Below are 25,541 nucleotides of genomic sequence, written 5' to 3' on the forward strand. Positions count from 1 at the left end.
CTGTTCGAGCTATCCTTCGACTCGATATACACCATCAATCTCACTTCAGCATCGCAATTTATTGATGACCACCCCCGACTCACCCGGCCAATGAGAGCCGCTGAAGTGACATCGGAACTCGATGCGCTGGACCCCTCCAGCGCGTTCCGACCCCGCGTTTGCTTTTCCGCGTCTGCCACCACAGCGAAAAGATACCCCATAGTCCGCGAGTAATGCACTGTGCGCTACGCGTTTTCGACGGCTGGAAGCTATCGGGCAAAGTCCAGAGCCTCTAAAGATGGCGCCGGCATGCTCAGACCCCCAAGCTTGCGGATGCCGTTAAGCAGAGCTCGCAGGGTGCTTCCGATGGCCCTGCACACGAGTTACCGTTGAGCACAGCTGCGTGGCCCCGAGGAACGGTTAAAGACTCCAGCACGCAAGTCTGATCGTCATGCGCTGGTGGTCTGAGTGCTTTAGTTCATTGCTCGTCTTATAAGCTGTGCGCCACTGTCTGTCATGCTCAAACGACTATCTACCTTCATCCGTCTCACCCCTCCTCGCGACAAGGGCGAGAAAGACGAGAGGCGCGAGAAGCAGAAAAGCGCTCCTACTGCCTCCACCACCTCGAAAACTCTGGACGTCTCGTCCAACGCGTCCTCTAAGACAGAGCCCACAATGGCGCCCTCGGAGCTGCTTACGCCCATCAATGGCGTGAATGGCATCGCCAACATGTACGATTATCCACCAGCGAACCCAGAAGGCGAATATAGAATCCTGCAGCAGTACCACTCTAAGCCTAGCAAGCTACGAGTGGCATGCGTGGGTGCTGGGGCTTCTGGCCTCTGCTTGGCCTACAAGATGGAGAAGATGCTTGTTCCAGGGTCATGGGAATTGACGCTCTACGAGAAGAATTCAATGTTTGGTGGAACTTGGTATGAGAACACTTACCCTGGCGTCGCCTGCGATATCCCTTCGCACGACTACAATTTCACCTGGGATCCCAAGCCAGATTGGACGCAGTTCTTTGCGTCAGGCGCGGAGATTCAGGGCTATTTTGAGAATTTCGCGGAACGGCACGGTACGTCGGTCAATATTTGGTCACGGTTCTGATACGGACTCTGTGCACTCTATGTTCTTCCAGATTTGGCGCAGCAGAGGCTCACCGCCCCTCTTTTCTGCTCCATGGCTACCATCTAACGCGTGACCAGGAAGCAAGAAGTACATGCAATTGAACAGCAAAATCGTCGAGGCGAGATGGGACCCATCGGAGGGTATCTACAATTTGATCGTTGAGAACCCAAAAACGAAGGAGCAGCGGAAAGAATGGTCACACGTGTTGGTCAACGGCAGTGGTATGGATCTACTCTTTCTTCATGGGATAGATTGTATACTGACCATGACACAAAGGCATCTTGAACACCTGGAAGTGGCCGGAGATTGAAGGCCTCCATGAATTCAAGGGACCAATTCTTCATTCTGCCAACTGGGACCACAGCGTCGAATTCAAGGACAAGTCAACTGCTATCATTGGTGTGGGATCTACCAGTGTACAAATCACACCTGCGCTCCAAAAGATCTGCAAGGACGTCAAAGTCTTTATGCGAAGTCCAACATGGATCTCTCCGCCGTTCGGTGCTGGTGCTCTCACCAATGATCTACAGAAGGGCCAGGATGTCGACCCCGGGCAGCGCCAGTACAACTTCACTGAAGCAGACATGAAGAAGTTTCGCGATGATCCAGAGTACCACCTTGATTTCCGAAAGCGCATTGAAGCGGAAATCAATAGTTTGTTCGGCATGTATATCCAAAATTCCGAGCTTTCCAACACAATGAGGGATGTCATCACCAAAGAGATGCACCGACGTATGGGCCCTGGCCACGAGGATCTCAAGAAATTCATCACCCCGAAATTTGCTCCTGGCTGCCGAAGAATTTCGCCTGGTGATGGTTTCCTCGAGTCACTGGTGCAGGACAATGTGACACCTATCTTTGAGGGTATTAAGCGCGTGGTGCCCGAAGGTATCGAAACTGTGGACGGAACTGTTCACAAGGTTGATAGGCTGGTGTGCGCCACTGGTTTCCAGGTCGCTTTCCAGCCCGCTTTCACTGTCATCAACGGCGAAGGCAAGTCGATCAAAGAGGACTGGACTAAGGGCCCGAACCTGTACTTCGGCGTTAGCGCACCTCGATTCCCTAATTACTACACCATTGTTGGTCCAGGTGCTACTTGGTCTAACGGCACGTTACTTCCGTCGATCGAGACCACCGTCGAATACTCAATTAAGTGCATGCGAAAGATGCAACACGAGGGTATCAAGGCGATGGCTGTCAAGCAGGATGCATTAGATGCGATTTATGATCACTTTGACGAATTTCACGGGAACACAGTGTGGCAAGAAGAGTGCCGTAGTTGGTTCAAGGACGGCGAGATCAAGAAGAGGATCTATCTCTGGCCGGGTGCCACAATTCACTTCCTTAAAACGATCAAAGACCCGCGATGGGAGGACTACGACTACAACTATCGCTACAAGAACAGGTTTGCGTTCTTGGGCAACGGAGACGTCAAGGCGACAGTTGAGAAAGACATTCCAGGGCTGAGTGTCTACATCAGGAACTCGGACCACGAGTGGAGCGTCGCGTAACCCCCTCGCCTCGATAAGCGCGTATCGGTTTTTTTAATACACTTTAGGCATACCGGTGTTCCACCGAGCCGTCATTGGGGGTCTTCGCCTGTCTGTTGCCTTGCCTTTAGCTCCGTTTTCCCCGCATTGTCCAGGTCGCCACCCTTTGCTCAGAGACCGCTCTTCAGATTCCCATCGTAGCATTTCTTTCGGTGTTTGTTCTACGCACTAGCATGCTCGATTTCGATAGCATCCTCTTGTTTCAGTAGCTTTACGAGGTACCATTTGCAATCAATACGCTCAATACGACCAGTCTACACATGATTTATTTGACTGTTGTGGCTGTAAATGCCGCATATGCAAGATAGCGAAGCGCTGAATCACTAATGCGTGCGAGGCAGCTTGGGCGTTCTTGGCTCGAACCGCTTTCCTCCGAGACTCCGCACCGTACAAAGAGAGGACGAACCAGGGCGTGCATGCGCGTATGTGTCGATCCCCACAGGATCGCAACCTGACTACGATCCACCCCGGATGCGGTCAGCTCCCTCCTCCGCACGACTCGTGCTCGCATCCTCTGCTTTTTTAGCTTTCTAGCGGCAACGCATTCCATCCAGATCCATGGCTTGGGGCCGCCGGCACAGCCCCTGAGTGACTTTGATTGGGTTCCCTACGTCTTCTTCGCTCGAGCAGGCGACCTGTGACATTTCTACGCTCCCTGTGACCTTGTTCATGATGCACCAGCCCTGCAGATGCCTGCAACAAACAAGAAATGATTCGGTAGCCAGGATGCGCCTCAGTTCGGTTCGAGGGAAGCTTTCTGCGTTGCCCGTGGGGAAGCTGTCCTATTACGGCAATCTCAGGGTTTTGTGGCTCACGCTGAAGGTGGGCTAGATACCGAGCATCCGGCTCCGGCCGAGAACCGCACACCACTTTTGGTGTTCGCGAAAGCCGAAGACAGACACATCCTCGACATACGGACTGACACTGACCATGTGGAGGTGGGACCCCGCGTTAACCATGGATCAGGCCACGCCGCATCACCAGCAGCTCGCTAGCTCGGTCAAGCGTGCGAGGCTAAGTCTAGGAGCCCATGTCGAACTGAATGGACAATGCTTTATTTCCATGTTTTACCCTCCGTGCATGCTTCCCCAGATTCCCCGCAATTTCCTTCCCCTTTCTTGACCTTTGACCGCCTCGTGTGTCTTCGGATTCTACACGATACCTAGATCAACAACAGCTATGACAGAGATCATGACTGCAGACGTGAACACAAATTCGGTTGAGCAACGATCGAAGAATAGCCCTTTGAAGACAGAGGGCGAGACGACTGAGGGTCAAAATCAGAACGGATCACAGCAAGCAAAGCCGCAGAAGTCACGACACAGAGCTTCAGTTGCTTGTGCTTCGTGCCGAGATCGGCGCATTCGGGTACGCTCCATCTAGTCTCGTCAGGTATCGCTACTGATACGTGACAGTGCGTCGTACCTCCAGGCGAAAAGGAGTGCACACAATGCAAAAGATCAGGCGTAGAATGCGTGATTAAGAACGATGATGAGCGGAGACGGTACTTTTACGCCCGCCTAATGAGCCGCGTTGGCTGACAGGCTCTAGACCAATCTCCAGAGCATACATGTGCAGCCTCACGGATCGGGTTGCGCTGCTAGAAACCATGCTGAAAGAACAGGGCGTCGAAGCGCCACCTGCACAGCATCCACCCAGGACCCGTCACGCTCCACAAGAAGGTGAACCATCAAATGATCGGAAGCCAGATGGGCAACAGAACCAAGAAGACCGATCCAGTCCAGGCAGCCAGCAGAGCCCACAACAGTACGGAGAGGTTGAGCACATCGAACATGATATCCCCAGTCCTTATGGAGAGGCCGAGAGCGCTGGCTCGCCATCTATGCTTCCACCACCCAAAAGAGACGGCATGGTGAGCAGGCTGCTTTCCACGCGAGGACATCTCAGTTTCGACCAGCTGAGCGGCCGACTACGATATTTCGGACCTACAACGAATTGTCACGTACACTCGGAGCACGGCAACCCGATGGACTCTGAGCAGCAGCTGTCTGAGCAAGCACGCCGAGCCGAGAAAATCATTAGATCGTTACCATTGGAGACATACGACTATCTCATGGACATGTTCTGGACGTGCTACAACACTGTGATTCATGTGCTGCACCAGGATGCGTTTGAGCAAGATCGAGAGGCCGGCCGGACGCAATTCTATTCGGGCTTCCTGCACGTTTGTGTGTTGGCGATTGGCTTTAGACACGCGGATAAGGAGCGCCCGGATATCAAGAAGATCTCGCTACCGCAGATGGAGAGTACGCTGCATCGAGAAGCGAAGTATATGCTCGATCATGAGTTGGAAAGACCTGGTGGCATTCCGACGGTGGTCTCTATGCTGCTGCTAGGAGATCTCGAGTGCGGAGGTGAGTGGTATCGTGACATATGGCAGGCTGGAAAGCTAACGTGGAATAGTTGGCCGCGATAATCTGGGTTGGCTTTACTCTGGTCTAGCTGCTCGTCTTGCTTTCGATATTGGCCTGCATCTTGACTCGCGATTGTCTGGCCTTCCACAGCTAGAAGTAGAGATCCGACAGATGACTCTGTGGGCATGCGTCATGTACGATAAGTAAGCAAATTTCTCATCATCTATGCGACACAAATGCTTACAGAAGCAGATACTGGGCATTATTCCTCGGCCGACCCACAGGCATGAAGAACTCCGATCTCGAGATCTACAGCCTTTCTAAACAATTTGAGCGCCTGGGCACATGCAAACCCGTCGGCCCGGAGAAGAGCCTAGAAACGCAGATCTACGAAGCACTCATCGATCTCATGGAACTCGCTGGCAAGATCACAGAGAATATGGATCCACTGAGGCAGAACACGGAATCCATTGTCGACCGTAATCAGTATCTCCGTATGGCAGCTCTAGACCGCGAATTTAGCACATGGTATGCTCGGCTCCCAGAGCAGCTTCGCTGGACACCTGCGAATATTGCAACAGCACCATTTTCGTTTTTCCTGTTGCATCAGCAATACCATAGTTCCCTTATTTTGCTTCATCGGCCATTTGCTATGTACGATGACCAGAGTAGTCAGGATTACGAGGGGAATGGTCCAGATGATCACTTCTCTGCTTTGTCGAGGACGGTGTGCACTAAGCACGCTATCCGGGTAGCGAGGATCTTCTGGCAGCATCGCCAGCGCTTCGACACCAAGCAGATCTTTGTCACAGGTCTGCAGCATGCTGTAAGATGAATTTTCTTGGTTGCCAGAACAATGACTAATAAACCTAGGGTACTGCTGCCACCGCTCTTGTGGCCGCTCTCGCATTCATCAAAGACCCCAACGATCGCAACAACAACATGCAATACCTAGAATGCCTCTCCGCTGCACTCAACGACATGGCCGTAACTTACCAGCCAGCCGAACGTATGGCCGTGGTCTTACGTGCTGTAATGATCGAGCTCCGCGGCGGACCTGTTGCAAATGACTTCAAGTTATACAAGCCCAAATCTGCGCTCGTCCCAGCCCGGCGCGGCTCCACAAACGATGCCACAGACCTCCCCATGTACAAAAAGCGACAAATGAGCCGTCCACGTGCTGGTACTGGCTCTAGTAAGAAACGAAGCATGAGCATGGCATCCAACGTCACCAACATCGATCTCACCATAAAGCCTCACCGCTGGGATACAGAGTCTGAACGCTCAGACGGGTTCATCATGGTGACGCCTCGCTCAGAGATCTCCGCCTGGCCGCCGATATCAGAGAACGCTTCGGACCTGTCGCACTCTCTTGCTACGGGGTCTTCGGCTGCGCTGTCGACCAGTGGACCGCGGAATGCGTGGATGGGCGCTGAGCTCGACACCTCAGATGCGATCAACAACCTAGCGAATGTGCATTTCCCTGAGATGAACGGGTTGACCGATGGTGGCGATATGACGCATCTAGACTTTTTGAGTTTGGGTGACGCAGGCGGTGATTTTGGGAGGGAATGGAATTCAGGGCATGGGGTTGGTGTGGGGAGTGATTTGGATGGGTTCCCGCCGCAGCAGGGGGCCTATGGGATGGGATTTGGGAGTATGCTAAATTGAGGGTTTGAATGGCAGATTGTTATTGGATATTATTCGTTGGGTGGAACATTTGCTGAGCGTTATAGTTTGTTACCATTATTGAAAGACAATGCTTTACGATTATACCTCGACGAAAGTCTCTACTGCAGTGATGTACCACTCAAGCAGTTTGATCTCGTTCAGTACGAGCATCCACATCACACACAGGCAGTACGCGTTGGATATGCGTCCGATCAGCCCTTTCGTCCTCTTCTCTATTGGCAACGTATGCTGCTTCATTGAATCTCCCCTCTACGGTATAATCCTCGCCTTCCTCATTCTGTCAAACACTAAGCTCCAGGCCTCCAACGTATCCCTCTCTTCGCTAAATCCTGTCGCATACGTCTTGCTCATATCATATTGTCTATCAAAATCAAATTGAGTCATCAAGAAATACTCGAATCCAGAAAATGTCCTCTCGCTATCCGCATGCCCAGTCTGCAGCCCCTTTTCCTTCTCCAATCTTTTCCACACGTCGATGTTGTCTTTGATGAACTTCCGCATCTCAGGCGGGTCGGATGTTGGGCCGGTCCCGTTGAGGTCAAAGTAGGAGCATAGTGCCGGCCACTTCTTGCTCCAAGAAGAGGGCTCCTTCGCGTCGGCGACGTTGTACCCGCCGCCGTTTTCAATCTTGCTGGGGTTAAGGGAGAGATAGAGGGTTTGGCGTGCGATCATATCCGAGGAGCTGTCGTTGCTGAGGGCTTTCCAGCTCTTCTCAGTGCCTGGGAAGGGCGCGGAGGAGTTGGGGCCGTGGATTTCGCGCCAGAGGGAGAGGTAGATTGCCATTACGGTGCCTATTTGTCACATTAGTTTGGATTCTGACTGATCTTAATTGGAAAACAGGGAGGTCACCTAGACTGTAGAAATTTTGGTTCGGAACGAAGCCGATGATTATGTCGGGCCGCGTGTCGATCCACTTCCACTTCTTGTCTTTGGTGTAGTCCGCGACCCAGTCTAGCTGTGGATGGTAGAAGAGCATGTCATGGTAGGGCTGTTTGAGGCGTGGCTGCGACTCTTTGTGTGGAACGTGGAGGTAGTCTGTGGGGTGTTTTTCGAGAAGATGGCAACCGTCTATGGGAGAGGTTAGATTTAGACGACGTATAAATGAGAGAGGCCTTACACATCTTTGCGCCGGTCTGCAAAACCAAGAATTCTAACTTTGGGCTAAGATGGTCCATGGCGAGTGTGCTTCGCTTGAACATAGCTACTGCTTCCTCCAGTTCTTTTTGCATGTCTGTACCTGCTTTGTAGGCCAGGGTAGTAAACATGTGTGACTTCAGATACTTCAGGAATTTTTCGCTTAATACTGTTCTCCAGTTCTTCCTGGCTGCCCTCGAGAAGGTCGATCCCAGATACAATGTTTAATCGCGAATCACTCGGCCATTGTGATTGCTCCTGTGAAAGCGGACGATTTGTGAGCGCGTGTACGCGCTTCCAGATCTTGGGCTCTGGATAGTCGTTCAAGATCTCATTGATGAAAGACCAGCCAGTGACGCCGGACGCGCCGAAGACGAGCGCAGATTTCGACATTGCTGATGATCAAATGTATGGAACAGCGCAACAGTATTGATAAAAAGTCGGAGTATATTCGTGCTATGCTGTACTGATCATGCACCTGCAACGTTATCTCCGCTAAGTCAATCCCCAACCAGTTCATTACCCCGCGGGAGCGGCTGCAGCTGCATAATCTTCTCCATACCCCGCCACCACCGTGTAAACAGATCGACGCTACCAGGGTATCTTTAGCGCCTCGTCTGTCTGCACGCACCGTCAAGGATTGTAAACTTTGTACACTGGTGATGACTCGCTTTTGCCCCCGCGCGCGGACCGTCTGGAAATTGATACCCGACGTTGCCCAGGTGTTTCCGAACGTCTGGGTGGGGGGTTGGAAGAGTGTATCATGGATTTCCGCTTCTAGCGCGAGTCGCGTGGTGTTCACCCCGCACTGCACATGAATCGTGTTAGGGTGAACGGCACGAAGCTGCCCTCGTCACATTATGCACGCACAGTCAAGATATGCTCCCAGGGAGCGAACTATGACTCGGCGACGCTTGCAATTTGGAAAATCACGAAGTAAGCAGTCGTTTTCGCTGCGACAAGGAAATAGTAAAAGCAGGCTGAAAAATTGCTCTGTCGTCATGTGGCACGCTCGCATTCTTTGAGCATAAATGGAACAAGTCTGAATGGCTTCATTCAACACCAAGTCCTTCTAGACTAAGCTATTAAATGCGTACGTTGAGAATAACTTCACTAATGATACACATTCTTCTCAGCATTGATATCGTTCTCCAGAAACACCTCCGTCTTGTTCGTCATTTTCGGCCCCAAGTCCTCACAGTAGAAACAGCAAAGCAGACCCAACAGCCCAAAGCTCAAACTGCTCAATGCAACGATTTTCAGGCCATGCGCATAGCTCCACTGGAACGCTAAGCTTGCCGCGGCCAGCGCGTCTGGTGTTGTTCCTGGCACAGCTGCTATGGCTGTCGCTCCCAGTGGGAAAGCGGCGAGTAGCTTCTGTGCGTTCTCAGGTGACATGCCTGCAGAAATCGCTGCTGCTGGGAGGGTAGCTGCTGCGCGTGTTGATTGTGTGTTGGTAAGGATGGTCGTGTAAATCGCGACTGCAAGTGAGCCTCCGGCGTATCGAGCCATTCCTGCAAGACCGCCAGAGAAACCAAGATCTTCCTGCGGAACGCCGAGCTGTGTGAATGCGACGGATTCATATTGAGCCCAGCCAAAGAACGCTAAAACTTGTCAGCTTCGTTGCTAGGACAGGCGCTTGATGGATGCTTACTGGCATTGATACAGCAGAACGCAATCATGAGACCCTTGTTGAAGGGAGTGCAGAGACCCATCAAAGCGCCAAACAGCGTCATCCCCGTCCAAGTGAAGATCAGAGTCTTTTTCCAGTGCTTGATGACGCCTCCAAAAGCGATCAAGAGACAGGCGCCAAACACCAGACCGACGTTTGGAGGAAGAGTGAGTAGCAACTCGGTCGTGCGCGAAGTTGTAGGTGTCAAATAAAATACGTTGACCATAGTAGGCCTGGTCCAAGTTAGTAACATCGCAACTATAACTCATACTACTCTATTAAGGTGTTGAGTGCCTGCGTTACCGCAGGACTGGTGATAAGGGTAGAAATAGCTCGACTTCTGCTTAGTACAGGAGGAACTTACCAGATGATGTTGACACTATAGTAAAACATAGTGACGATGAAAGCCACAATGAACGGCGCCGTAAACTCTCTTCCCTTATGACTAGCGAACAGGTGTGGCGGGCACAGCTTGTGCGGCACCGACGACACAGTCTCCCACCATCCGAAGGCCGCGATCATAATGAATCCCACTATCATGGGCGCAATAACGGTAGGGTCGGAGCTAGGCTTGTATGTAGTGTTAATGATGCCGACCAGGGCGAGAATTACTCCAGGAATGATGAGCGCGCTGCCGACGTAATCGAGACCTTTGATAGCTTCATGCCAGGGAATGCCCTTGGGATGCTTTGGTGGCTTGTAGAAAGCAAAAAGGGCGGCTAAGGAGATGGACTGTGCAACGAGGCCGCCCCAGTAAATGTACTTCCAGCCACCAGAGTCGATAGCATAGCGACCTACTACGGGGCCGATAATAACGATTACGAAGACGAATCCATCACTGAGACCTTTTTACGTTGATCCATGGTCAGCAAATCTTTCCAAAGGGAATTTGGAAGTACTTACAGATGCCGATATGTCGAAATTTGTTTGGCAAAAGCTCAGGTATGCTACCTAGACGCGCAGATACAAAGTCAGTTCAGTCAGAAAATTAGAGATAACACGAACTGTTTATGTCTAAGACATATCAACTTCGTACCCGGGGCAATAATTACACATTGCCATTTGACAGAACCCGCCACCAAATCCAGTGATAGCCAATCCAGCAGTGAATTGCGAAGCGCCTCCCGCCGTAGCCGTGACGATGAACCCAACACAACAGCACGCATTCCCAAAAAGCAAGAACAATCGTCTGCCGAACAGGTCCGAGTTTGCGCCCGCGATGAGGAAGCCAATGGCATTTGCAGTCGTGTATGCAGGAACATACCAAGCTGAGGATAGGGGCTCGCCGAACTGGATGGCGAGTTTCGATTGCAGGGCTGCTGTAGTTGGGACAGGCCAGAAACTGAGCCCGAAAGTGGAGGACAGCACGAAGATTACGAACCACGTCTTCCAAGTGATGATTACGGATTCGCCTTCACCATTCTGAAGGACGGTAGGTGGTGGCGAGGCGACGACATCGATCCTTTCAACGTCTGGCTTTTCGAGGGATGAAGCTCGGACATTGCTATGGTGAACCTCTTCGGCAGCCATCATTATAGTTGAAAAGTAGGCTTAGCTGAAGGAAAGAAACAGACGAAGGACTTTACAGGCCCGGTATATCGCCTGTTACAGTGCAGATCTTTCCTGTTGTAATACTGATGGTTAGCGTCCACTATCCCCGCATTCTGGGAGACCTTCTCCAGGTTCACCACGTGCTAGTCGAAAGTCAGTTAGCCACCAGATAGTCTAAGCATAGAAATTACGGATTCAGGAGCCGGAACGTGGGGTAGCCATCGTTGGAATCACTGGTCTTACCAAACTTGGGTATCATTTGCTCCTGGTTATTGTTATCCTACGACATTCACACATAAGCTCGATATTCAGGTCGTTCAGTGAGTAGATGTGAGTCTGGAACATAAAAGAGTGTGCGTGGTAGAGCGCGACATCGATGTGTACATTCAACGAATGATTGCATATCGTTATCAGAAGCTTAACAGTGGAAGGGCCGGTCGTTCGTAAACCATTCGCCATTGACAGCATCGTGAATCACGATATGGGCAATGCAGGTCTTTCACTTGTTGTTGGGGATATAATGCGAGACTGGCGCAAGTGTTCACTCCTTGACCTGAGGAGAGTCTTCTCGCTTTATGTTTGCAGGATCTTCATCCTGGCTATCATCGCGGGTGACGCCATCCGTCGCATCACAGTCAGGAATTGCTTTTCCAAAGATGATATTATCGTGTCTATTCTTCTGTCAGCCTTTCCATCTGGTCTCTTTCCTCAAGAGAAATGGAACGACTCACCCAGCAAACACCTTGATTCCACTCGTCTTGTAATCCATGAAGTGATCCGCATCAGGTAGCAACGCTGCCCATATCAGCCAACCTCCATTGATCACAACCAATTCAACTCCACTTACCAGCCGCATACTCCGGACTCGTAGAGAACCGCTCCCAATCCTTCCATTCCCTCACCCAAATCTGCGAACAAGCGTCATAATCCAGGACCTCCATCCCCGCCGCCTTGATCTTTGCCTTCATTTGCGGTGTTTGATAAGTTTGAACATATCTCTGTATCTTCACCACATTGAATAGCTTCGCTGCGACGGTCAGATCGGCGTGCACGTGGTTGTAGTGCATTTGGAAATGGTCATCGTCGACGTTGTGGAGCTTCTTAAAAAAGAAGGAGAGCTTGATGCAGGGCTGATAGTTCTCCCCAGCGTCCCACTCAAAGCGGGAATCGCTGAAATTATGGTTGACTTTATCGTGAACCATGGTGATGCAAGGTTGCCAAAGAGAAGATGATGTACGGGAGAAGTGTAAGATTGGTTTCAAGATCACGGCATAAGTGAACAGTTACAAGGCGTGCTGCTAATGTATATAAGTACTACAAGATGTTGTATGAATGCTCGATCCTTCTGAGCCAATGCATCGACCGGAAACTTTGACATGCCATTCGTTCGTCCAATTGCATGAAACTGCCTTTCAATTGGGTAACCCCATCCATCTATACTAATGGGTCTGTACTTCCGGCCGCTAAAAGTGGTGTTGTGCGGGGAATCAGGGTCAATGTTGATCTTTGAGAGTAATTCAACATTAGCCTGGTCACACACTTCTCGTTCCGCGGACATCAGTAAGACTCGAACGTTTCCTTTATTTCCGAGATATCAATCAATAAGTGGCTCGATGACTTTTACGCTTCGCTACATATGGGTAACGAAATACGAGAACACGCGTCCCAGTTAGAAGATAACGACTTGCCTCTTTTCCGCTTTGCCCTGCTTCATGTTCTCCACCATACGCGGTAAATCTTCGATCTTGTTGAACTCTACATCTGGTTGGATGCTGTAAAGTGTTAGCACTGTTGTCCGTTAACTAGGGCCATACTTACTTGTGCTTCGCTGTAAAATCAACAGCCTTCTTCATCCGCTGCGGGATGCTTGTGCTGTCTGCCTTGATGCGGTACCTCCCAGTAGTCAAATCAAATGTAGTGATAAAGTCCAAAGGCTTCGGTGCAATGCCAATGACCATGATGAGGCCGCCAACACGGAGGATATCCGGCGCACCTGCATACGCAGCATTGCTCGCAGAGTAGACGGCAGCTGCGTGACACCCTTTGCCGTCTGTGAGCTTCTTCACTTCTTCGACGTAGTTCTTGTTCGTCATGGAGTTGAAGACCGCATCGACTCCGACCTTCTTCGCCATCTCTAGTTGCGAGTCGTTGATATCAAGACCAATCGTCTTGTAGCCCATCTAATTCCCCATTAGCCAACAGCGACAGAACTTCTACTGAAATCGCTCACCGCCTTAGCATACTGGATGGCATACTGTCCCAATCCTCCACACCCAATAATAGCCAACCACTGCCCTTCTTTCAACTCACAGCTATCCACAGAGTGAAAACTCGTGATTCCCGCGCAAAACAGCGGCGCCGCTCTCGAGATATCCAACTCTTTCGGCAGCAGCACTGCATTCTGCCAGTCCACGACCGCATACTCGGCGAAGAAGCCGTCGACTACGAAACCCTGCAATTTGGACTTGCCCGTCTCTAAAGGTGGGGGTACAAAGTCAGTGTAATGTTCAGCAACCAGGGAAGTGGGTGAAGTAGGTGTTCTGGCCAGGTGCTATTGTCTAACATTTTCAGACTTAGAGGTGTAACGCTCGGGGTCTTAGACAATCGCCCAACATGAACACCCACTTTGTACCCCGACATTGCGTACCGCAGCGCAGATTGTGTACCATGCAGCCCTCGCATTCGAAGCAGCAGTCGATAAAATAGTTGGTGCCAATTGCGTCACCGACTTTGAAACCCTTGCCTTCAGCACTTTTGCCAATTGATTCAATATAACCAACGCCTTCATGGCCTAAGGTTGCGGGGTAGTCGGGCCGCATGTCCATATGGAGGTCGGAGTGACATAATGAAGCGGATTGGATTTTGACGAGGAACTGATTGTCGTTGGGTGTGGGTTTCGGTATGTCGTTGATGACGACCTTCTTAATTGTCCTACGGTTTGCACGTGAGTGATGACCGGGAATCTAGGCGGAAATGGCTTACGGATCCCATTGGCCAGCCTTCATCTTGATAAGTATTGATAGACCGAACTAAGTGAGCTTTTGCATGTGCTGAGCACTGTGATGGCTGTGGCAGTATTTAACATTGGGTCGTTTTCAAACGTGGCGGTACAGGTATGTATGGAGGTTCCATACGGGCGCCCAGCCATTGGACTGCTGAGCTTCTTTCAACCGTGCGTGACGGAAAAGTTACCCCGTCTGGTTGTATACAGCAACTTGACCCATGATTCGCTTTCGTGTTTTGCGACGCGCGGGGACGCGGGGACGCGGGGACGGACGCGGGGCTCGGAGAACGGCATGAGTCGATATGAGCTCTTCACGCTACATGCATGAATCATGCATACAGCAAAGGCACTATAGAAGAATGTCCAAAAACAGAGGTAGATTGCCGGGGACACAACGGAGGACAACTTTACTGCTCTCCCGTTTTTGCCTTGGTCGGAGTAGTACAGCAGACTCGTAGATCCCCATAGAGCTGTATCGCGATGGTGCGGGCTCATTTCCAGAGAAGGCCTTTCGAAAGGTACAACAAGTGCTACTCTACCAGTAGCTTCTATAGGCGGTGGTTTCGGGCCAAAAGTTCATTGTCTACTGTTCCCACTTCGATTGCATCTCCCAATGTTCTTTTTGTTTGCTTTTGCAGTAGAGGAGACGCCGGGAATACATATCACGGACGGCATCGAGCACAATGGTATAGCGCCGAAAGTTCTCATCGCTCCTCAAGTTATCAGCAATGTTTTGATTCGTGAATTCGCGTCTACTTCTCGCTAAGGAATGCTTCGCATGCTCTGGTGTCTGTTCGTGCAGTAGCGGTAGGTATACGAGGGCTGATTCGCTTATTCAACCACACTCCGACAGATCCTGATGCCTACGCCAGTTTTTATCCCAATGCACCCTCAGCCGCGTAAATACAACAGTCGCACTGTCCGAGCCAGCGCTTAATTATATATGGCCAGGTCTATTCAGCGAGCAGTAAACATTCAGTCCAGTATGAGCGACGCACATACAGGTACAAGGGATCATAATGGCGGGCTGGACGGGTCTGAAGCACAATTTCTACCTCATCGAACATTTGGTCACGAACAGTTGCGCCACTACCTCTCAACGCATATATTTACAAGACTTGAGCGTCGAATGCTCGGGAACGTGCTCTCGGACAAGCGCCTGCTTCAGCGGCGTTGCCTATTCCCCACGGGCCCTGGGCCAGCCAGTGATCGCTCGCATTACTCTTACTTTCAAGTGTACGACGTTGCTCCGGATGGGGTGGCGGAACCTGCAGTGATTGACAGCGATGTGCCTACCTCGAAGGCTCTGGAGCAATGGCGTTATATCAAAGTAAAGTGTACCCAAGATCCGATTCTGACGTCTTATTCGCATAAGGGGCTGATTCGGGCATAGGATACGCCGTACCTACGGTATTCTGGATTAAAGACAACTGGGATTAGAGGCAGAGTCACGTGAGCGTGCTCCAAGTGAAAGCTAGCTACACAAATATTTGACATACGTAGGATTGCTCGCGAGCCTTCGCCGATACTTCTCGCTGCCTTACACTTCACTCACAGCCCTTTCATGGACATGCACTCAGTCTTCCATGTGCTCGGAGCACACGAGCCCTCGGCGGTAGGTACTTTCGCTTATTATTACATGTGCTGACGATATAGCAGAGCTACACCCGCAAAGACTCAGGTAACGGCAACGTCAGTCAAATCACCTTCTCACTCTCATATTACACAATTATCGGTGAAGATTGCAAACCTATGGAATGGCAGCCTCATGATGAGGACGTTCACGCTGCTACTGGAGTTCGCTTGACTCGCTGCAACACCGCCGTAGTATTGGTATTGCTTGGTAACCGACCGTGGGCAACGAAATTGGATGAAATATCTCTCGTTACAAGTCGAACAGAGCGTGCTAAATCACCCTGGCAAGTGTTGAATCTGCAGTTTTTCCCAGACTGGAGAGCAACGCCCAACGCCTTTGAAACTGGATCTGAATTCCTTGATGGAACAGACGCATTTCTGACAGCCGTACTTACCGAATTCAAAGACGCTGTCAGGCGCTGCAACGAGATTCATAAAACAATCGCTCACTTGGCGACGCCGTCCCAGGACTTCATCTTCCAGGAATCACTCCGGGATGAGCGATTGTTTGATGATACGTCATTCAGTTGGACAAGACGGTACTTCTGGGCACTCCATGTTTTGCCTATGATTAATCATTCCATATCAACCATGATTGAGGTGCTAGAGGGGTTTTGGAATGGATCTTCACCTCATTTTGTAACGCTATGGCCGAATTACCCACGAAATGATCTAGGGGAACCGATACAGAGAGGATGCCAACCACCGTCTGAACACACTGTTGAACAAATGACATATTTCAAGACCAATCTTCAAAACGTCAAACGGGAACTAGAAAATATCAGGGAGGCAAACGAGGCGCTGATCCCTCAAATTAATTCTCTACAAACTACACTCTTCAACGGCACTTCCGTCCTTGAAAGTCGCAGAACAGTCCAGCAAGGCGAGAACGTCAAGCTCCTCACCATCGTTAGTGTTCTCTTCCTCCCCTTGACCTTTATCACCGGTGTCTTTGGAATGACAAACATGCCCGAGGATGCAAATTTTGCAAGATTTGGCACTGTGCTCGTGGCAGTCTGCCTTCCTCTGTTTGCACTCATAGGTTTTGCAAGCAGCCACCGAGGATATATTCATATCCGGACGAGAGCAGGACGCGTTCTGGCGTGGGCGAAGGCCAAAGTTGACGCGCGAAAGAGAAATGAGCGGGACTTTGATTCGTTACAGCATCGGAAAAGATATGGGTTTTCGCGCAGAGAAAATTCAATGACAGATCTTGAAGCATCGGAAGAGAGTGCCGTTGACGGAGAGATGAGGGACACTGAGAATGGCGGGAAGGAGGATGCGAGTCATCCGCATATCGAGAAAATAGTAGAGAACATAGGCAAAGCAAGGTAAAAAGGTGATCAAGAGATAGATCGCCAACTGTGATAGTGATGGTGCATTGAGTCTCTATCGAAATACACGGAGTTATTATGACACCACCCACTGTACACCTTTCGCAAGATTCGCGTTGTACTCGTCTCTTGGTTTATCGAGCTTAGAAGATGGCCATGTCCAATGGTAGTGTGGATATCCTTCATAGAAGTCGAACTTATACGGTACCCTTTGCGTGTTAGCATTTTCTCGAGCGCGGAAAAAAGTATTGCTTGCTTGTTTTTGTCCAGCGTCTCCTTGAATAGTAGACCATCGTCTCGTAGAGTGTCGTGGCCCGCTACTGTCAAGTACACTTTCTTCAGATCATTGATTTTCGGATGAAGTAACGGTGAACCGTATGGGTCAGTAGGCGGGGTACCAAAAGCCTCTGTGTGCTACCATCAGCTAACATCTTAAGGTGTAGAGGAATTACTGACTCCAAAACGTGCGCATCGCTCGATCGGTGTCGATGGTGTGATTGGCGTGCTCCTCGTAAGAAGTGTATCTGGACTTTAATTCCTTTGGAATACCGTCAGGATGGATAGTTGCTGGCACTTGAGCCACCACGCCAACCAACGAGTCGCCCAGTCCTTCATCAAGTGCTTTTAGAGCTATCGCAATAGCAAGCTGGGCCCCTGCAGATACACCAGCCGTGAATATCTTGCCATCGATGCCGCCTAGGTCTTTGGCATGATTCAGTGTCCATTGAAGCCCCGTGAAGCAGTCGTTTATCAGGCCTGGGTGTTTGTTCTGTGGCGCGAGGCCATACTCAACGGATACGAGTACAACGTTGCCGCCCTTGGAGATAGACCTGCAAAACGAATCGTCGCCGTCTATGTCGCCCATGGCCCAGCCTCCACCGTGGTAGTATACACCGACCGGTCTGCCTCCAGAATATCCTTCTGGTGTGTATATACGCACCTTTAAATCACCGTCAATAGTCCTGTCCTCGATCTTTACGGCAGGATCGGGTGGTGGGAAGGTGTACTGGGAAACCATTTTTGCACCGATCTTCCCAAAGCCTTCCAGGCATTCTTCGACAGAGTCAAAGGGGAGCAATGGGCGCTCTCCAAACTCCTCTTCGAACTACCATTCATCAGTATCTCTGGATTAAGAATCGCGCGGTTCTACGCACCTCTACCCATGGTTTCGCGAAGCCTTCAGAAGTCATCGTCGGCCAGCGCGTGTGTGTCGAAGCGTATGCCCCTCCGTCGCGAACATTTCGAAGTCCTCTTCACCAACTTCCCATCCAATCAGACGTCATCCGTTTCAACTCTAGGTGATGGTGGACATGATGTTCCGACAGCTAGCGTGCGGGACGGCCAGGGTCCAAGCTCCCCCAGCCCACGCTTAAAGTCTTCCAGACATCCGCTAAATCCCCGCAACACCCTCGGCCTTCCCATTCACGCCTGCGAGCCCCATTAGGCATAGTGGAACCATGAACGCTCCAGATAATCCTCACTTCTGTAGACTGCTTGTTGATCAATCGAAACTAAACCCCGAATAGCACTCACAGAATCACAGCGACGACATGGCTACTAGCATCCAGGTCGAGGGCAACCCGGCGTTTGCACGCATCCCGCCATGGGTCCAGGCGAAGCTCGGCCGGATTGCTATCGAGAAGATACAGCAGGTTTATGATTGGATCGAAAATGAATGTGTTCCAGCCGAGCGCATCTACAAGGCTCAATTGAAGGAGGCTAGGTGGACGACGCCCGCTATTGTCACCGAGCTGCGAAAGAAGGCCAAGGCACAGGGATTGTTCAATCTGTTCCTGCCCAACCATTTTGAAGAGAGCCCGGGGTTGACAAATCTCGAGTACTCATGCTGTGCAGAGATTATGGGTCGAGTGTACTGGGGCGCTCAGGTGAGCCAGATTAACCGCATCTTCGACGGGACGAGTGCTAACACAAAATCAGACATTGAATTGTCATGCCCCAGAGACCGGAAACATCGAGCTCCTTGCCAAATACTGCACACCCGAGCAGAAGAAGAAGTGGCTACATCCTCTAATGAACGGCGACTTCTCCTCCGCATACAGCATGACTGAACCCGACCGTGCCTCGTCAGACGCTACACAAGTGGGGATCAAGATGGAAATCACAGACAAAGAAGTTATCATCAATGGACGCAAGCTGTACGGCAATTGCAAATACAACGACGAGATGCAGATATTCATACTCATGGGCTGTTCCGATCCGAACAACAAGAACCCCTGGAACAGACACACGACATTGGTAGTGCCTGCAAACACACCTGGTCTGAAGCAAGTGAGGAATCTGTCCATCATGGGCTATGATTGGGCACCTGAAGGACACGGTGAATACATTTACGAGAACGTTCGGGTACCGAGGGAGAACATCATATTGGGCCCTGGTCGCGCCTTTGAGATTGCACAAGGCCGCCTCGGTCCCGGACGAATTCACCACTGCATGCGACTCATCGGTCAGGCTGAGCGTGCATACGAGCTTGCACTGGTACGATGCTACGAGCCGCGTAAGAAACCCCGTGGCAAGTTCATCGGCGAATTCGACAGCAACATCGAGCGGATTGCGGAGATGCGCATGACTATCGACGCGATGAGACTCGTCGTCCTCAACGCAGCAGATACCATGGACTTGCACGGCAACAAGGCTGGCCGATATGCTATTGCACAGAGCAAGATCATGGTTCCCAACGCACTCCTCAAGGTCATTGATGAAGCTATGCAGATTTATGGAGGACAAGGTCTGACGCAACATACACCCTTACCTGAGATCTGGACATACGCACGATTCGTCAGAGTAGCTGATGGACCTGATTCAGCACATAGACATCAGGTTGGAAGAGATCAGATGAAGACCGCACAGGGTTTCAGGGAGAGAGCAGAAAGGTACACGGCGCGGTACAAGGAGCTTTGCAAAAAGTGGAATCTGGAGCCGGAGGAGTTCTGGGGTATAGTGTAATAATATGAACAACATCCTTGACATGTATATATGAATCCTTATCTTGCAAGGTCATAACGCTTGGGTTGTGCCGTCATCAGCTGCTCTTCGTTTTGTATACGTCCGAAGCTCTACAAAGTCTTCAGTCGTACACGTCAAGCATCCCATGTGTGCCAATCCTGTGCTCGGCCAGATGCACACTAATGAATCATCACACGTGACAGCCACCTCACGGTTATTCTCTCCCGAGCCTAGACCTACCTAGCGTATTGCGGAGAGCTCAGTGCTACACTAGTGTAGCTCCACCTCTACACCTCGGCCTAAGCTACACCTTCGCGGCAATGTCGCGAATCGTCGGCGCACCGCTTACCAGAGGCCGCATGCGCGTAGAGCTCGAACACGAGCTAAGAACCGTCCCAGAAGACGGCGACGCAGCGTTCGTACACTTTTCGTTCCCAGTGTCCTAGCAAGACATCGAAGCAAATGTTACAGAGTCATCCAAAAGTTCGGATCAGTACACATAAACGACTTGAAACATGGCAGGTCCAGTGAGGCAGCCAATTGATATCACGTCTTTAGGTAAGCCCTCACGTTCTTAAGAATATATACGCTTTCCTCATACTGATGGTGCAAAGAACACTACATCGAGCGCTCAGTTCCCACAATCAGCACGCCCATATCTCTCAAACAATTCGGCTTCGGCCAATCAAACCCAACATACCAACTCACCGATTCTAAAAATGACAAATTCGTCCTCCGTAAGAAACCTCCGGGGAAACTCGTGAGCAAAACAGCGCATAAGGTGGAGCGCGAATACCGCATCCTGAACGCTTTGCAACATACGGACGTCCCTGTGCCGCGCGTCTACGGCTTGTGTGAAGATGATAGCGTGATCGGGAGTCCGTTCTACATCATGGAGTTCCTTGATGGGCGCATAGTTACTGAACCGCATTTTCCCGGGGTAAGCGCGGAGCAGAGGACGGAGATGTGGCACGATGCGGTGCGCACGCTGGCGAAGCTGCATAGGCTGGACCCCAAGAAGATAGGGTTGGAGACGTACGGGAAGCCATCAGGCTTCTATGACCGGCAAATCAAAACCTTCACGACGCTGGGAGAGGCCCAAAGTAAGGTCAGAGACATCGAGACAGGCGATGCCGTTGGGGATGTTCCCAGGATGCAGGAGCTCGTGAAGTTTTTCAGCGACAGGAAAAGTCAGCCGAGAGATCGGGGGACGCCCATCCATGGCGACTACAAAATCGATAATTTGGTGTACCATAAGACGGAGCCGAGGGTCATTGGGATCTTGGAGTAAGTGGCGCTCCTATTGACTATTTCTTGTTGCAAAGAGGGAAATAAGAATAAGTCTAACATACATACTGTAGTTGGGAAATGTCCACGATAGGACATCCCCTCTCCGACCTTTCCAACCTCGTTGCCCCCTGGACCTACACCGTCTTCAGCACCGAGCGTCGCAATTCTTGCCCTGCCTTCGCACCTAGTGCTACGACACCTGGATTGCCATCCCGTGATCAGGTTATCCAGTGGTACGCTGAAGTGGCTGGCTGGAACCCGGCTGCTGAACTTGCGTGGGGCACCGCATTTGCTATGTTCCGTGACAGTATAATATTTCAGGGCATCGCGAGTAGGTATGCGGTTAGGCAGGCGAGTAGTCAGGAGGCCAAGAAGGTAGGAGAGGAGATGCTGCCGTGCTCTGAGATCTGCTGGGAGTTGGCACAGATGGCGAAGGACAGTAGGGAGACGAGGGCTAGGCTGTAGAATGAAATATGGATCATGTGGTAAAGCCACATTCGGCTTCCGGTATTGATTGTGGACCTCGACACTCTCTCCACGTGATCCCACCCATGTCTCGTGACTTCCGCTTGTACGAGTACTAATTAAAAAAGACATGCTATAAAGCGACTCTATGTCCTACCCTACACAGCCAATCCGTTCTCGCTCGCGCTCCGCTTCTTTGACTGACAACTTTTGACTCCGGCAATCACAGCAGCATCTATGTAAATGGTTTGCTTCGACCATTGCCTAAAAAGGGCGAAAAGAACGATGCTTGAACATGAGGTGCCCAATAGCGTGCTCGAACACCTACTGCTTAATGTAGACAAGCAACAGGGTCAAAGCGTGATAGGTGGTTAAACCCGGTCATCCAAAGACGGGGATAAGATCGTCGACCAGTATATGCGCGCCCATAACGCAAAGATGGGGACTTCATGAACAAGAGGTGAGATTTGCTGTACGTACTGAGCGATGTTATAATTATTGAGATGGAGCCAACTTGCGGTGAAGTTTAGATAACGAAAAGTGAACTGTTTGCTGGATGTTCCACGTTCCATTCAGCGTGCGGTTCGCTTCGCTCCTGTGAGATTATAGAGTATCTGCAGATCGCTCGTATAGATATTGGACGGATGCAACCTGCATCCAGGAAGCCGGATTTCTGCGTAAGCTGCGTAAGCCGCGTAGCCTCATTGAACAGGTGTTTTGCCGCGCCTCAAAAACACCAAACACCCGAGAGTCGAACCTGCACTGTGCCGCTACCTGGACGGTGACACGTTTATGGACATCTGGTACGACGATGGCTGTGGTTGAACCAACACTCGTACCTTTTGGTTCACTTCTTGATCGCGCTCACTTCGCGCTCACTTCTCACTCTTTCTGCAGCGCCTTCAGCCTAGAATATTCAACCATCAGCAACCGACGATTTCACGATCAACACACGACCAGTCGCTAAATATTAACCCGCACACCCTCCAGGCTATCGCTATGTTGTTCTGGCGCCGCAAGTACGCGCCGCTCGCTACTGAGGACGTGGAAGGAGGTCTAAAGAGTCCGGTCAAGCTCTCCAATTGGCTTATGCTACGGCGCGTACGAACGGTGGTTGTCGCGACTGTCTTGCTGCTTCTGTTTGGCGTGTTACTTCTCCAGTATCCTGACCTAGACGAACGCGTCCGCGAATACGCACATAACGCAACCGCATCGGCACCGGCGGTGTGTAATTGCACCGCAACCGGAAGCAACGGCAATCTTGCGGGCAATGACGGTGACACGGCATCTCCCGAGTCCTCGATACAGTGGTCCGACTTCGCATACGTCCAATACGTAACGAACCCCAGTTACCTCTGCAACTCTCTCATGATTTTCGAAGCACTACGCCGCCACAACACGAAGGCAGACTTGCTGATGATGTACCCTCAACAATGGCAAGTCCCTGCAAAATTCAACGAGGGCGCAGAGTCTGAGACAAAATTCCTGGTGAAAGCGCGCGATGAATTCAAGGTGCAAATGGCACCAATTCAGGTCAAAACATTTCAGAACGAGCGGGACCCGACATGGCAAGACAGCTACACGAAGCTGCTAGCATTTAATCAGACACAGTATAAACGCGTGATATCGATCGACTCGGACGGCACAGTCCTGGACCACATGGACGAGCTCTTCTTGCTTCCCTCAGCTCCCGTAGCCATGCCCCGTGCCTATTGGATGCCTGAAAAGTTCTTCCTCTCAAGCCAGCTCATCGTCATTGAACCGTCCGAGGCCGAATGGAAGCGCGTAGGGTATGCGATCGACCACCACGAAGGCCACGATTACGACATGGATATTCTGAACAAGCTGTACGAGAAATCGAGTACGGTGATCCCGCATCGGAGATACGATATGCTTTCCGGGGAGTTCCATAATGCGAAGCATGAGAATTATCTGGGGTCACCGGAAGAGAAGTGGGATCCGAAAGGGGCACTGGAAGAGGCGAAGTTCGTACACTTTTCGGATTGGCCGATGCCGAAGCCCTGGTTGGAGCCGCTGCCAGGCATGGTGGAAAAAAATCAGCCAGCGTGCCGTAAGATATCCACAGAGACGAACGAACTTGATTGCACGGATCGTGAGGTATGGGTGGGCATCCGCAAAGACTTTACAGAAAGGAGACGGCGCATCTGTGGGAGGGAATACGACGCTAAGGCTCGACCTCCGAAGAAACGGGCGCTTGAGGACGAGGTGGCGGAGCGACCCTGGTACGAACCTGTTTTTGATTGATGTGGGCGCCACAAAGGTTCAAGGGTCTTAGTATCTCATCGCAGAAGACTTGACAGGGCATGATGGAAGCTGGAAGCCGCGTTATGGACCGGCTTGTGGGCTGCCAAGCCGAGGGCAGGCCAATTTGATCTTGGTATTGAAGCACAAAAAAAGCGGCATCCAGCGGTAGCCAGAGCGTCGAGTCTGGCTTGGATATCTACGGAAGCAGAGGCAAGCTGTATTGCAATGCAGTCGTCCAAGTCTTCACCTTGGACACGAAACAAGGATGTCCCGGCATTGCATGGGCGGAATCTAGATATCTGGCGCTAGCTAAGACGGTCAAGAGGAAGCAGGCAGGGGCGTTGACCTTGCTTCTTGCTTGTAGTCATGAGAAGTAGTAAATGAAACAACGAGGTTGCCCAGACTTGACCTTGAGAATATCGGCGAAGGTATGCGCACGTCAGTAGCCTCTGATGGACACGGTCAATGATTACTCCATGTACCCACGTAGGTGAGGGCGAGGGAGGCGGGCGGTCAGTGAAGAGAGATAGTCGCGTGGCCGGTTTCCAGAGCAGGGCTAAGGCCGTCGCCAAGCCCGACGAGCCGACAGGTCCAGGGCGGGTACGAGACTCTCAACACCTCACTGTGCGCACAATGCCTCCCCAATCCTCATCGGTCCACCGGATGGACCTGTCCGACGACGTAGCGCCTCTCGAGAGCACTGCACCCCAAGTTGGAAGGCCGCGGAGACGGCCGGTGAACGGTGCGTAGCCCTCTGGCCACGCCGACGACCCGAAACAAGTCGCCCGCCAACCATGGGGATACACACTGAGACACTAACTCGTTTCCAGCTTGTGCAACTTGTCGGGCTCGCAAAGTAAGTAGAAGCAACAATAGGCGCATCGCATCACCGTTGTAGAGAAGTAGATCCGCCGGTAGGGTTCACAGCTACGAATCACTCTGGCTCAATTCGCTCCGCGTTCGCGCTATATTGGCGTAACCCGCACTACAGCTACCACCGGGTCGATCAGTAGTACCGTGGACATGGCATGCTCTGGCTGACTCCAATGCCAGGTCAAGTGCGATGAGCGCCCAAACGGATGCCTCAATTGCGAAAAACTGCAGTTGACTTGCGTGCAACATGGCAGCGACCAACCGCTGGAGAGCCCCACTGCGCCCCGTGCTATCACAGGGATCAAGCGCAAGAGGACATTCCGAGTCTGCATCCCTTGTCGTCAGAGTAAGATCAAGTGCACAGGGGAGAGACCAGTCTGTTCAAGATGTAAACAGAAGTCGCTTGCCTGTGCCTACGACGCAGACGCTGCTGAGCCCGCATGGGTCCATGCTGTGACACCCGTGTCTCAACACCATCCGGACACGCCAGGAGCTTCGCCTTATCGACATACGAGCAGTGCTCCTTCTCTGGGCCCGCAAGGAGATTATCCTTCCTCACTATCATGGTAAATCTGGCCCTCTGGTCACGGCAGAATCACGGCTTATGACTCTTGTGCAGGCTATTTG

At 51.3% G+C, this 25,541-nt stretch overlaps 9 protein-coding genes across 9 annotated transcripts; 4 read left to right on the forward strand and 5 right to left on the reverse strand.

Annotated features, from left to right (window-relative positions):
- Positions 1–495: 495 nt before the first annotated feature.
- Positions 496–2,621, forward strand: N0V89_007343 (uncharacterized protein; the record flags this gene model as incomplete). Its single annotated transcript, XM_056216106.1, has 3 exons — positions 496–1,057; positions 1,188–1,331; positions 1,387–2,621. The coding sequence occupies 3 exons, from the start codon at positions 496–498 to the stop codon at positions 2,619–2,621; spliced, it is 1,941 nt and encodes a 646-aa protein (XP_056070353.1).
- Positions 2,622–3,851: 1,230 nt separating this feature from the next.
- On the forward strand, positions 3,852–6,706 carry N0V89_007344 (uncharacterized protein; the record flags this gene model as incomplete). The annotated part of the gene is made up of 6 exons (XM_056216107.1): positions 3,852–4,028; positions 4,076–4,164; positions 4,212–5,035; positions 5,085–5,238; positions 5,288–5,861; positions 5,909–6,706. 6 exons carry the CDS (start codon positions 3,852–3,854, stop codon positions 6,704–6,706), a joined length of 2,616 nt encoding a protein of 871 aa, XP_056070354.1.
- A 270-nt stretch (positions 6,707–6,976) lies between these two features.
- On the reverse strand, positions 6,977–8,254 carry N0V89_007345 (uncharacterized protein; the record flags this gene model as incomplete). Its single annotated transcript, XM_056216108.1, has 4 exons — positions 6,977–7,518; positions 7,577–7,795; positions 7,845–7,958; positions 8,032–8,254. The coding sequence occupies 4 exons, from the start codon at positions 8,252–8,254 to the stop codon at positions 6,977–6,979; spliced, it is 1,098 nt and encodes a 365-aa protein (XP_056070355.1).
- Positions 8,255–8,974: 720 nt separating this feature from the next.
- On the reverse strand, positions 8,975–10,589 carry N0V89_007346 (uncharacterized protein; the record flags this gene model as incomplete). Its single annotated transcript, XM_056216109.1, has 4 exons — positions 8,975–9,465; positions 9,516–9,766; positions 9,898–10,378; positions 10,586–10,589. The coding sequence occupies 4 exons, from the start codon at positions 10,587–10,589 to the stop codon at positions 8,975–8,977; spliced, it is 1,227 nt and encodes a 408-aa protein (XP_056070356.1).
- A 1,036-nt stretch (positions 10,590–11,625) lies between these two features.
- Positions 11,626–12,286, reverse strand: N0V89_007347 (uncharacterized protein; the record flags this gene model as incomplete). Its single annotated transcript, XM_056216110.1, has 3 exons — positions 11,626–11,755; positions 11,816–11,879; positions 11,932–12,286. 3 exons carry the CDS (start codon positions 12,284–12,286, stop codon positions 11,626–11,628), a joined length of 549 nt encoding a protein of 182 aa, XP_056070357.1.
- A 467-nt stretch (positions 12,287–12,753) lies between these two features.
- On the reverse strand, positions 12,754–14,089 carry N0V89_007348 (uncharacterized protein; the record flags this gene model as incomplete). Its single annotated transcript, XM_056216111.1, has 5 exons — positions 12,754–12,856; positions 12,903–13,264; positions 13,315–13,559; positions 13,732–14,015; positions 14,067–14,089. The coding sequence occupies 5 exons, from the start codon at positions 14,087–14,089 to the stop codon at positions 12,754–12,756; spliced, it is 1,017 nt and encodes a 338-aa protein (XP_056070358.1).
- Positions 14,090–17,505: 3,416 nt separating this feature from the next.
- N0V89_007349 (uncharacterized protein) lies at positions 17,506–18,247 on the reverse strand (the record flags this gene model as incomplete). The annotated part of the gene is made up of 2 exons (XM_056216112.1): positions 17,506–18,162; positions 18,212–18,247. 2 exons carry the CDS (start codon positions 18,245–18,247, stop codon positions 17,506–17,508), a joined length of 693 nt encoding a protein of 230 aa, XP_056070359.1.
- A 360-nt stretch (positions 18,248–18,607) lies between these two features.
- Positions 18,608–21,776, forward strand: N0V89_007350 (uncharacterized protein; the record flags this gene model as incomplete). Its single annotated transcript, XM_056216113.1, has 4 exons — positions 18,608–18,943; positions 18,996–20,010; positions 20,636–21,308; positions 21,383–21,776. The coding sequence occupies 4 exons, from the start codon at positions 18,608–18,610 to the stop codon at positions 21,774–21,776; spliced, it is 2,418 nt and encodes an 805-aa protein (XP_056070360.1).
- Positions 21,777–22,587: 811 nt separating this feature from the next.
- Positions 22,588–24,041, forward strand: YHC1 (U1 small nuclear ribonucleoprotein C; the record flags this gene model as incomplete). Its single annotated transcript, XM_056216114.1, has 2 exons — positions 22,588–22,593; positions 22,767–24,041. The coding sequence occupies 2 exons, from the start codon at positions 22,588–22,590 to the stop codon at positions 24,039–24,041; spliced, it is 1,281 nt and encodes a 426-aa protein (XP_056070361.1).
- Positions 24,042–25,541: the final 1,500 nt, after the last annotated feature.

The sequence above is a fragment of the Didymosphaeria variabile genome, assembly GCF_027946475.1.
Source record: "Didymosphaeria variabile strain IMI 356815 chromosome Unknown scaffold_5, whole genome shotgun sequence".
Lineage (NCBI taxonomy): Eukaryota > Fungi > Ascomycota > Dothideomycetes > Pleosporales > Didymosphaeriaceae > Didymosphaeria > Didymosphaeria variabile.